Source organism: Solenopsis invicta, chromosome 2 (genome assembly GCF_016802725.1).
Source record: "Solenopsis invicta isolate M01_SB chromosome 2, UNIL_Sinv_3.0, whole genome shotgun sequence".
Classification (NCBI taxonomy): Eukaryota; Metazoa; Arthropoda; class Insecta; order Hymenoptera; family Formicidae; genus Solenopsis; species Solenopsis invicta.
In genome coordinates, this window is record NC_052665.1 from 11,712,562 (window position 1) to 11,725,041 (window position 12,480).

At 33.3% G+C, this 12,480-nt stretch overlaps 1 protein-coding gene across 10 annotated transcripts in view; it reads right to left on the minus strand.

Annotated features, from left to right (window-relative positions):
* The window catches only part of LOC105196825 (potassium voltage-gated channel subfamily H member 6), a 139,050-nt gene that overhangs the window by 59,600 nt on the left and 66,970 nt on the right, over positions 1 to 12,480 (minus strand). For 9 of the 10 annotated variants that reach the window (XM_026135444.2, XM_026135438.2, XM_026135436.2 and 6 more), the window contains exons 5-7: positions 9,224 to 9,422; positions 5,441 to 5,609; positions 2,345 to 2,413 (exon numbers count right to left, since the gene is read on the minus strand). In XM_026135444.2, coding sequence (XP_025991229.1) covers positions 2,345 to 2,413; positions 5,441 to 5,609; positions 9,224 to 9,422 — 437 coding nt within the window. The remainder of the gene's footprint in view (positions 1 to 2,344; positions 2,414 to 5,440; positions 5,610 to 9,223; positions 9,423 to 12,480) is intronic. The other variant, XM_026135439.2, reaches the window with a different exon arrangement.

Consider the following 12,480-nt stretch of genomic DNA (forward strand, 5'->3'; position numbering starts at 1 on the left):
GTGTGGGCAGTAATACATATCTTAAACAATATATAGTAATTCTTCCAATTATATAAGTTTTACAATAGTACTCATACTAATCTAATGTAAGTACAATGACACAACGAAACGATCATACCACATCTAAATGAAATTTTCGTTATTATTTTATTTCAAAGAAGCGGTGTTTTATAATTAATTAATTTATTAAATTGGATAAATTAGCACAAAAAAGTTTCTTATTTTCGATAGAAGAAGCTATTTTAGAGAAAATAATTTTTTTGATGTTGCGATGAATATTACGAAATGCCTTATTGAATTGGCTAATTTTAAAACGATCACACGGAATATAGGACGATTCAGATTTAAAGTCGAGATAATGTTTTTTGCAACATATTTTTTACTTTTTCCGGGATGAGATGATCTTAAAGATGCTAGTTAACATTAGTAATGCAAAATTAATTTTGTGATATATTTATATTAATTAAATAAATACTTATCGGAATATATAGATGTTACTTATAAAAATATTACTTTTCTGATTCAATTTAAAAGCTATGTTTAAAACCGAAAGTAACGGCGCACAGTTCAAAAGAATTAAAAATTTTATGTAAAATTACACAAAAACCATTTTTTCAGCACTAAAAGCTTGCTACGACTGTATACTGATTCTTTTTAATTTTATAACTGAATCGTATATAAATCGTGGTCTTGATTCCAATATTAATTATTGGAACAATTTTTTTTTTTTTCAATTTTGAAGGAACCATGTATCTTTAAAACAAAGTCGTTTTGAAAATATAAAAATTTGGTCTCGAATTAATTTGAGGAAACATTCCTTAAAATATTTAAGAAAACTCAAGAACTACCCTGTATATTTTTCAAATAATAATATTAAATACAAAGATATTTTGGTGATCGCTTCGATGTCTATGAGCAGCTCGACGATTGGATAAGTAACCGAGCCTATATCTCTCTAGAAGCGTTCAGAGATGTGTTAATAAAAGTTAGTTAATCCGCACTAGAAGCTGCATACCTGTGAAAAAGAGGTTGTTTCATTGTTCGTAAAAGTCGCGCAAGACGGTTATATATCGCGTGTTAATGCGTTAATTATATGCTACATCAGGTACTATTATGTAATACATGTATATAATAGTGGAGTCGTCTTGCTGATGATTTATACAATGATATATGGCAATTGTTGATCGCGGCCCCGCGATTAGACGCGCTTCACATGGCTCTTCGATCAGTATGTAATGGCATTCCGAGCAATGCTCCGAATGCATCGTGATATTTGCGTTTTGTAAACGAAGCCACGACTGCTTAATCATTCTTGTCCCGTGTAAGGAAAAGTGTAGGAATTTCATCTTTAATCAGATGTACTCGAGTAGAATTCTCAATTCTTGTCCCATGTAAGGAAAAGTGTAGGAATTTCATCTTTAATTAAATGTACTCGAGTAGAATTCTCAGTCTTTGCTGTTTTCAATTGATTAAGAAAAATTTTGTCGGAGCCAAATGAAACAAATGAACAATTTTCATCGTTGAATGTGAACACTCTTGATGCAAATTGTTCATTTGTGGTTCACGCTCGTTTACTTCCTTTATTCGGCATAAAAGAGTGAAAGTCAAGACGAGAATAAATCGGTAACATGAACGAAGATATTTACAAGATATAAAACGAATGTGGAATATTCATCGTTCTAAATAAACATTACATTTCAAAAAAAGTAAAATGATTGGAACTAAAATTTTTACGTAAACTTACGTCATCGGTTAGAAAGTGATGCGGATTTTTTTTTCGAGAATGATGCATCTTTCGCGTGCAAATTCTTTATTGATTAAGCTTAATGAATGAATAAATGAAATTTAAATTGTGCAAGTTGCAAATTATTACATTATCGAAAAAACCGGGTTATTTCATGTTAGTACAGTCGAAGACATCTAGACGTATGCGGAAACATCTGAACATCCTCAGGTTTGCGAGTATAAAATGGCTGATCGAGCGAGGTTACAGTGCTCCTCTGATAATCGTACGGTGGAAGTGGTGATATACTTCTTTAGAATTCTTTTAAACGGTGAAATATAAATACTAGTATATTGTAAATTAAAATGATACAGATAGCAAATAGTAGTAACAGTAATAAATAGTAGTATAAATAGTAGTATAAGTGGTGAGTAGTAGAAACAGCCTATAAAAGCTCAGTCGGACACAAGTAGTACGAAATTAATTAGTTCTCGTAAGCTCATGATAAGAAGAAAGCTGCAAGCGCTTGGTAAGTTGTAATAAAGGGGTGCAAGCTCGCCGGTTGACTCGCGGTCGGTTAAAGGAAAACCAAATGAGCAGGGTTGCTCCCTCCTGTTTTACCTTCGGCCAGATTATCGACTGTCGCTGGTCGTCGCTCGAGGGTGACGTGTTCGCTCCCTCGGCCCGCTACTAAAATAGTTTTACTAAGGTTTGACTTTGGATTGATAGCTCGTAAGGAGAGGAAAGGATCGCTATCAGGCTGCAAAGGCGACAACGTGAAATAACGAAAAAGGGGATCGGATCATATTTCTATCAAAACTCCTTATTGCTAAGGAAGAAGAGTACAGTCTTCGCTAACACAGAGACGTTGCAATCTTTGTTTTACTACATATTTAATATAAAATACGTTTAAAGTACATTTCTCTTTTCTCTCATACTTAAAAATTATAATCATATTAGATAGGCGTGTCCTGAAGATTATTACAAGTTTTGCTATACATATAAAATGATACAACTCTGTCTCTAGTGAAGCTCTTGGTTGCATTTCAACCGAGAAATTTTTTGCGCTATATATACTTGCGCATAAGTTATTTATACTTGCATACAACTTAATTAGTGCTGTTTCGCGTTAATTGAATGTGTAGACATATTTACATGCGCTGCGTTATAGTGTTACTTATTTTAGAACACACACCCTCTTTGTGAAGGGTACCTTCCTACGCAGTGACTGTACTAAAAATAGACGCGCGGACTCTGGCAGGATCTGGCATTTCTTCCCGATCCTTTGTTGCCGTCTCTATGCCTTAAAACTCACACTTGTGACTTATACTCCTTTTCCTCAACATTCAAGAATTGTCGTTTATGTATTATCGGTGACGTTAGGAATAGTCGGATGCTCCTAGATGATTAACCAAACGTTTTCGCATTGTTTCTGTGCTCTAGATAAACTTCACACTCTTGACAAAGATTATATACTGACTGTCGGATACTCATTGTAATACTTGATACATCACTTATAAGTGTTGACTAATGGCTGTTGACTAATGGCTGTTACGGTAGAATAATGGCTACTAAAAATCGTCTTAAGGATGTATTTTTAAAATATTATAAAAATTGTGAAAAAATTACAAGTTCTATATTTCATTTAAAAGTAATATAAAAAAATTTAGCGGTGATTTTGTATTAGAAATTATTTTAATAAGAAGTAGAAACGTACTTTAATGGAAATATGAGATAATTGTAAAAGTTTATGCTTGATTTTCATAAATGACCAAAAATCTTTTGCTGCATGGTGCTCAAGTTTGTTTTATGGCATTGCTTACAAATGGATAGAATACAAATGGATAGAAGGTGAGGCTATGAGTAAGTTTCTTTAGATATTGTTGAGTTAAGTCTATTTATGCGTGAGACAAATTTTCCAAAATTGCACAAATCAGAAAACTAAAAGTTACATATTCATCATGTAATATTATATGATTTTTGGAAAGGAATGAGTGTTGAAATCGCTACAAAAAATACTTGGGATTTTTATTTTGATCGTCCTCTTTCTCTCAGAACAATTAAAAAAATGCTTTTTTCTATTTTTAATAATATTAATAAGTATCATAAAGTTAACACCGAAAACAAAATTACTAACATAATTAACAGAGAGAAATCTGCTTGAAAATGATGCAATATGAACACAATTATAACTTTAATGTAGAAATTAAGCTAAAGTTTAAAATAGCAAAAAACATTTTTGCCTCAGCTTAATATAATTTAGAAATAATGACGAAAAACTGAATTATTTTACGTGAGTACTTAACATATTCAAGTTGATTTGTGTGAAGTTTTATTGCGACACAAAGATTGGTTGTAAACAAAATTTATTCACTTGCTTATTTATAAAACTGCTAATTTTAACATTTTAATGAAACTTTGCATAAATTATCTTAAATATTTAAATATTTACGCAAAAAATGAAATTTTTATTAGTGCTTTTATAAATTTTTTTAAACAACAAATTAAATAAATTAAATAAACTAAAAAAAATGTATTATTGAATAAAAGCATAGTGTTATTCATAATTCTCATATGTATATAGTTCATTTAAGATACAAATATGAACATATTTCCAATTTTAATTTACTTTGCTGAGATTGTACGAGTGATACATCCTTAAATCTGCCTGACTTCATCTATAAACATTATTCTACTACTTTGAAGCCCATTCTTCAGGAATAAAATTTATCATTTTTGAAAGAGTAAAAGTCTATCAAGCACACGGTATTGTTTCACGGTTTTGATTTCAATCTATTTTGACATGCGTTAATGTAAGATAAATGGGGAGACACATTATTACCAAAAATATCAAAAATTGGTCGCAGATAGTTGAAAGGAAGAACATATCTATAATTCTTTGTTATAAGAATGAATCGCCTCTTGTTGGGCAAGAATTTTTTTTTCCATAACAAACGCGCGCAAGTGGAAGAGACAAAGCAAATGGAAAAAACATTTATCTATCAGTTTTTATCTGCAAACATGCAAGACCTCGCGCTCCTACGAACTACATGTATCGATATGCATATAGTTTGCGTTGTTATAGAATGCTCTTTATTCGCAATATACGGCACGGAAGGCCAGATGGTCACTATCTGTCAACATCCGCGGCATGAAACATCGCATGCAATATTATTATTATTCGCGTTATCATAAATTATTATTTAACCGCGATACATGTATACGGTTATACACATCATATATTGCAATTACAAAAGCGAGCGGAACTTTTTGAACCAAATTGCAATCACGACATTGAAATATCTCTCTGTTTTTTTTTTAAATTGAATATTAAACGAAATCTTTTGCAGGCCAAGTTATGGACAAGAAAACAATAAAGCAAACGCTATTCAATCATATTATCTTTCAAATAATCAAGAATGATTGCGATATTTCCTTGCAGGGATAGCTACGCTATTCGTTTAAATTGTTTGCAAAGTGATCGATATAATTCGAAGATCGATATATTTCAATCAATCAATGACTTTTAGAAAGGTAAAATTCTGCAGTAAATGAAACGCAACTAGTCACGTATCTAAGGGAACAAACATATATATATTGTCGATCGTAAAATATAACACCGCTTTACAGAAAGCGCGTTGATGCTAGATCAGGCAACTCGCGACATGAAAAATGAATGAGAAATGAATGTACAGTGGAAGTGCATCATGTACTTACAAACGCTGCAGGTGAGACTGCGACAAGGGACTCTCGGCGTTTCCGGTTTCACGGCTCGCTTCGAGATAGCGTCCAAACTCGCCGCGTGAGAGACACTTCGTGAAGGACCCTCCACGACACCCCCCGACGGCGAGTTCGCGCCTTCCCAGATTCCCGACTTTTGCGAGACCTGAAAACATGAGACCTTTTTTAATGCAACAACGACAGTACACATATTTAAAAGATGTCGTAAATACGTTTTTACGACGTCTTTTGAACACATGTTATCAGAATTAAACGTATTTGGGCTTTACACTGAACATCCTAATGATGTCTATTCGACGATATATTGTATGTATCGGGACGTATTCGGGTCATGTTTGATACGTTAAATGAAGAATGCACGTCCGTGCATGAAAAACGGCATATCGTTCGGACGTCCATACGACATTAAATTATTGCTTGGGTTGCTGCTAAGCGCTTTACGTGAACAGATACTATTGTATTTCTAATAGCATTTTATCGTCATCTGATAATACGATAACAGTTAGATTACAATTATAACATATATATATACCAGGTACACCCGTTAGGATCGAGGATTGAACCATATAGATCACTTTTAGAGTATTATGATTTCTATGACTTATTTATATGGATAAGCGAAAAATAATATTATTTTGTTGTAGAAATTTTTTTTTCATACAGAGAAAATTTGGTGAATTTTTGACAAAAAAAAATTATTTGGTTTTTATGAGAAACTCTTTAATTTCTTTTAAAATGTTTTCTCTAAAGGATCTAAGAGAAATGGATTCTTCCTGTAATCCTACGCCATCAGTGCGGTAGTTATTGTCCTTAAAAATGAAGCAACGTATTGGACACGTACAGCGGATCCTATTAGCTCAATTTGACTGGTGTCCATTACGTCCAGCTCGTGCTCGTGAAATTGAAATCAACAGAAGGGCTAGAGTAGATAGGTAGGTGCCAGAGATAGTTTTGCTCTTCAACGAGAGCTGTGAACATGTGTTCGAATTGCATGGTAGCGACTCATGCATGCGCTATTAACTCGTGTACGGTCCGTGCGATAACCTTTGCCTGTTCCGCAGCTACCTACGTGTCAGTCGCGGCCAATGGCAAAACTTTGTGCCGGAATTTCGGGCTATCGCCGCCACGTGCATGCTGACGCACGTTTAGCGTTCGTTATGAGTGTACGTTTGGAAAACGCGATTAAAACGGGTGTTTTATCAAAACTCGGCGGACAATTTTACCAAAGTCTCTCTTCGGCAGAAAGACTATTAGTTAATGTTTCACGAATATACTACATCATTGTCAACGTTTCGTGTAAATGACCATAATCCAAAATTCTAGGGAAAATATTTGATAATTACTTTCCCTTTCTATGTTCTTTTCTTCTACTGCTCACTGTATTAAATAAGATTGCAGGTTTTTTAATTTTTCAACTTAATGTTAGCAAAGAGAAGTAACGTGACTTTTTATTTATATATTTTTTAACATTTGACCTTTGGATATTGTTCATTTTTTTAATAATAATAAATAAAATTCGAGCAATTAAAAACGGTATTTTTTAATTTTAACAGTATTTTTATAATATTAATAAATATTAATGTGAAAATACTGATGTGAAAAAAATTGAAAAATTGTTTATTACGAAATATATTAACGACGTTTATATTTAAATATAATAACGATACATTGCCACATTGACATTAGTGTGACGTCATATTTAAAGAAGCCTGAATAATTCATTAACATTTTATACTTTTACATGAGAATAATGTGATAAAACTTTATTTTTTTTTATTTTAAGATGTACTTCAAATTTCATTGCTTATAAATATACACTGAGAAAAATATTTTGTAAGATCAATCAACGTTTAAAGTTTAATTAAATAGTGATCAAATATATTTTATAGTTATAATTATTAAATATGTAATTATTTTGACCAAACAATTTATAGCCTTAACCAAACAATTATTTTCATATAACTAATGATCAAATTTGTTAAACGTAATTAAATTTTTGATACCAGTAATTACAAAATTCATTTGATCACTATTTAACTAAATTTTGGTTGATTTCACCAAAATGTTTCTCGTAGTAGTTGGCTTCGGCATGATCGAACGAACGTAATGTTAGAAGATATCATTCAGAAGTTATTATAGAAAGAATTGAAGAATAGCCGTATAGTAATGTAGAAACGATGTAACCATATGCAATGAATGCGTTAAAAGCCTGGCAAAATCGAGAATTATGGTTTTTCATAACGTATTGCGATTTTTACTGCCGACAGTACACTTAGTGCAACTCTTTCATTATACATATAGACTGTGTTCCGAAATTCATTGCTAGTATTAAAAGTGTATAGAATACGTGACGTGAACTATATAGTTTCAGTACTGGCAGTGAATTTGAATTTAAATATGAATCCTGTGCAAAAGGTACAGTAGTTTAGTTTTTTTTTTTGGATAAAAAGTACAATGCAGCTACGGTCTCATATTTGTACATGTTCTAGGAATATTGCGATACTTACATAGGATTCATATTTAGGCTGAAATATGGTGAAATATACGTGCATTAATATTGAACAATGAATAATAATAACAACGGTAAACGGTATTCCATTGCACGGTATTCAAGAGGAGTATTTCTTTGGAGTTTTGTTCGAACAAAATCGTGCAAAGGTCAAGTTTTTGATATCGATCAACGTAATTTCTTTCTGAAAACGGGTATGTAAAAAGTGAAAAGTGAAAAATTTCTCTATTACTTTTAATGATAAAGATTTCCACTTCCACACTTCCACTCTAGGAAAAAAGTTACACAATCGATACCTTTAACTCGATTGTGCTACATCGTACTGTACTTTTTGGTCTAAAAAAAGATCGATTATTGTACCTTTTGCACTTTTTCCGTTGAGCAGTTTCATTGGAACAAAATTTCAAAGAGATACTATCCTCTTAGATAGCGCACGGTAAAATATCGCTGCTATTATTATTATTATTGGTATTATTGTTATTCATTGGTCAATATTAAATATATATGCATTGATATATTTATACTCTTAGTACTACAAATTTGGTAAGAAGGTGTTGCGTGTTCCATTTATACGGATTGATGCAAAGGAAAGAGTGTAAAAAGTGCATTAAACGAGCTTTTTTGGAACAAAAAGTACAGTACGGTACAGATGTTTTATGAAAAAATATAAAAATGAAAAAGTACTTGAAATAATATAAGTCAAGTCTTTTTCCTTAATAGCTCTTGGATTTCCCATTATTTTTGATTCACGCATGATTCGCAGTAGCCACAGTGAAATCATTTTAACCCAATTTTAATTGATCGAGGCATATGGTCTATTACGCGTCTTTTTTTAAATTTTTATATTCCATTTACATTTAAATTATTAAAAATTTTGCTTTTCATTCAATGCCATTTTAGAAAGTTATTTAAAGAAGAAAATACAGCCAAAAGTATTCAGTAAATTCAATAATAACTTATTCTGAAAATTTGATCAAGATTTTATATTATATGAAAAGATTGAAGAACTTTCTTAATAGCTTAAAAATTTACGGTTACTTTCCATAGACAATAATTGAGAGCGTAGTAAATTGCTCCGCACTCTGTTCGCGTGTGAAAATTAAATAAGCACCGTCCATTACAGTCTCATTCATACGTATGCATTTCTAATGATGCCACTTAATTACTGCCGCGTTAACTGATCGCGATCTTGGCAGGATCGCGTGAGCTCGCGAATTGCTTGTGCCGTTGGATGCGCTTTTTCTACTTACGTCGCTCACTCCCTCGGGACTCGCGATAGGAGCAGTTGTGCCGGGCTGCGGTATGACGCTCGGGATAGTTGCCGACGTTGCTGCGCCACCATTGTTGTTGCTGCCGCCCGACGGCAGCGGCGGTAGACCCAGAGGGGGTGTGCCGGTTCTCCCAGGGCCCCAAGATTCCATCATTGTGGGCGAGCCACATGTTAACGGGCTTAACACATCACAAGTTTGATTAATCGGTCGAAATTCGTTAGAGCTGCATATTGTCATCAATCACATTTATCGTACTATATATTTTAATTTTCAAACACACGCGGATTGGCTTAGAAATTATTTCATTTCGCACTGTAGAGTTAATATGATCAAGAAAAGCTATTTTCTTTAAAAATTTATACTGCAGATTAAGTGGCACAAATTTAATCCCTTTTGAGAAGCATTAAAATTTGATCGGAATTACGGAAAGCCTCATTAAATGCGAGTTGTTCGTGAATTTTGATACTCAATGGGACTCAAGTTATTCCCCGTCCTTATGAAAGATTTAAGCAACGGGAGAAATTATACAGATAAAAAACAGCTATTACGAGAAAATCTGCGGGACAATATTTATTTCCGGAACGCGAATCTCCGGCGTGAGGGATAAAAAAAAGTGAAACAGGTGCCTTCCATTAGCCCCACCAGGAAATTGTGGCTGGCAATGGCTGGCTGTATCTGCTAACTTCCTCTTCCCTTCTCCATCTGTCCCCCATACTGGGAAATGACGTTAATCCGGAAGATAGTTCGCGCGCGTAGCTCAAGTCTGCAAATGGCCGCGTCACAGGGTGGTAAACGGTGGAGGGAAATTTATTGTGTAAATCCTAAGGCTATGGGGGTGGTCGATACCGCGATGTAGAACGGAGGTCAGACTTCGCGAGTGAAGTGTGTCAGTGTTAGGTCAGACTTGCCCAATCGATAAATAACCTCAACCCGCGTACCCGTGCGTACGTATGTGCGTGCATGCGTGCACGGAGAGAACTTTCTCTTATCGTTAGAATTTATATCCTTAAAAGTGTAGTAGCCGTGGGGTAACACGGACTTTGAAGAATTTTATTATAATTTTAGTAAAATGTAATAATGTTTGTAAAATTTATGATCAAACTATTTTGTAATATAAAATATCATTTTGTTAAATTTTATTTAAAAATTTTATTTAAAATACCCTCAAAATTGTGATAACGAAATTTAATCAAAGTTTATTAAATTTTGCTAAAAATATAGTAAAATTTTTGGAAATTCATGTTTGCCCACTTATTATAATTGTGGGGGTAAATATTACATAGGTATACAACTTAATTCTTTATCCCTATATTTGATCAACTAATACAACATCTATTCAAATTTAATTTTTTTCTTACCGTCGTCATCTTTTAACTGTAAAACGAATTGACGGTGCTGCTGATGTAATCTCAAAAAACAGTAGTAAAAGCGATGTCGTTCGAAGAACAACATCTGAAGCACTGCATTCTTTTCGCATTTCAACTAAAGAAAACTGCCGGGCTAGGCTAAAAAAATGATTTGCACGGCCTTAGATGAAAATGCTGTATCGTATAGCGCACATGTAAAAAGTAATTTCAAAAGTTTTGGGATGGCAATTTTAATCTCCAGAATGAAGAATGCCCTGGACAATCGAAGAAAATTGAAGACAAAGAATTGGAACAATTTTTGGAAGAAAATCCTTGTTAGACTGAATCAGAGCTTGCCAATACGCTTGCAGTGAGCCAACAAGCGATTCCGAAACGTATATAAGCTTGGTAAGATTTAAAAGGCGGGTTGTTGGGTTTCGTTTATATAACAATATGCGGCAAAAACAATTTTGAAAATTATTTCCGACTTGGGCTGAAAAATTCTTCCTTACGCGACGTGTTCTCCAGACTTCGGATTACCATTTTTTTCGATCCCTGTATCACTTGGTTGATTTTTACCTCAAGAGGAGATCAGTAAAAGCATCGACGAGTTTATCAACTTAAAACCATCATCTTTTTTTTGGGGGGGTGGATTTCATCAGTTATTCCAAAGATAGTAGAAATAACGGAGAGTATTTTGAAGATTGAGAAATTATTTATTTTTTTTTATAAATAAATAATATATTTTTTTTAAGAAGGAGAATAATTTGTACACCTAATACTAAAATAACATTCTCTCCGTATGTGTATGTGCATACGCATAGGCGACTGCATTCGTGCGTCGCGTTAACTATGATTGCATTTGATGGCGCAGTTCACGCTCGCCATTGGATGTTCCGTTAAACAATCATCTTCCACCGACATGTCCGTCTGTGCGTCCGCAGCATCCACCGGGCCAGGCGGTCACATTGTCGTTTGTATCGCATTCAATTACGTGGAGGGACAAAAACGTATGGTAGTACAGTTTGGTTAAGCAAATGTACAAACAGCCAATTACGAATACCGTGCGCCGCATAATGCAATGGCCTTCTATGCGACGCCTGCAGAGGCCATTCGTGCGCGTCGCAACTATATCCCATTGGCCGTTTCATTATACTGTTTTTTTTATTATTAGATATTATGCACAACTATAAATTTGAAAAAAAGTTGCAAAAGCTTGCTATGATCTGCTGAACTGTCGAGTGTAGTGCTAATTACAAAAAACTTAAGAATGCTGATATAATTACACGGAAAAAAAGTATCAAATTAATAATCATTGTCTCATGAGCAAAAATATAAAATTTCTTCAAAAGAGTTTCCGGATTAACTTTACGTTTTTACCTCATTCTAGTGTTTGAAAAAGTCTTTTTTTTGTTAAACTTTATTATTAATGAATAAACGCTTAGGAAAAACGTTCTTAACTTGATTAAATTTTTTAATTTGATTAAATTTCTTCAATCTAAGTATTTAAATTAAATGTATAAATACTTGAACTCAAGAAATTTAATCAAGTTGAAAAATTAATCAGTTGATAACTTTTTTTTCTCACAATCAATAAGATTTTATTTTTACCTGAAATTATTACCTTATTTTATCTTTATTCTGAAAAGATTTAAGATTCTTGTATGTAATAATTGAAATAATAATTGACATTAACTTTTTCTGTGTAGATCAAATTACTAGTTCAAATGTGAACATATGGTATATGTTATAACAACTGGCTAGTAGTAACGCCTACACAAAATTTGCATTAAAATTAATGACCGTAGGTCGGACACGTAATTAGAAGTTGTAGGTCGACGGGATGTCGCGTTCTCTTAACAGCTTCACTTGACGTGTTTATCCACGATT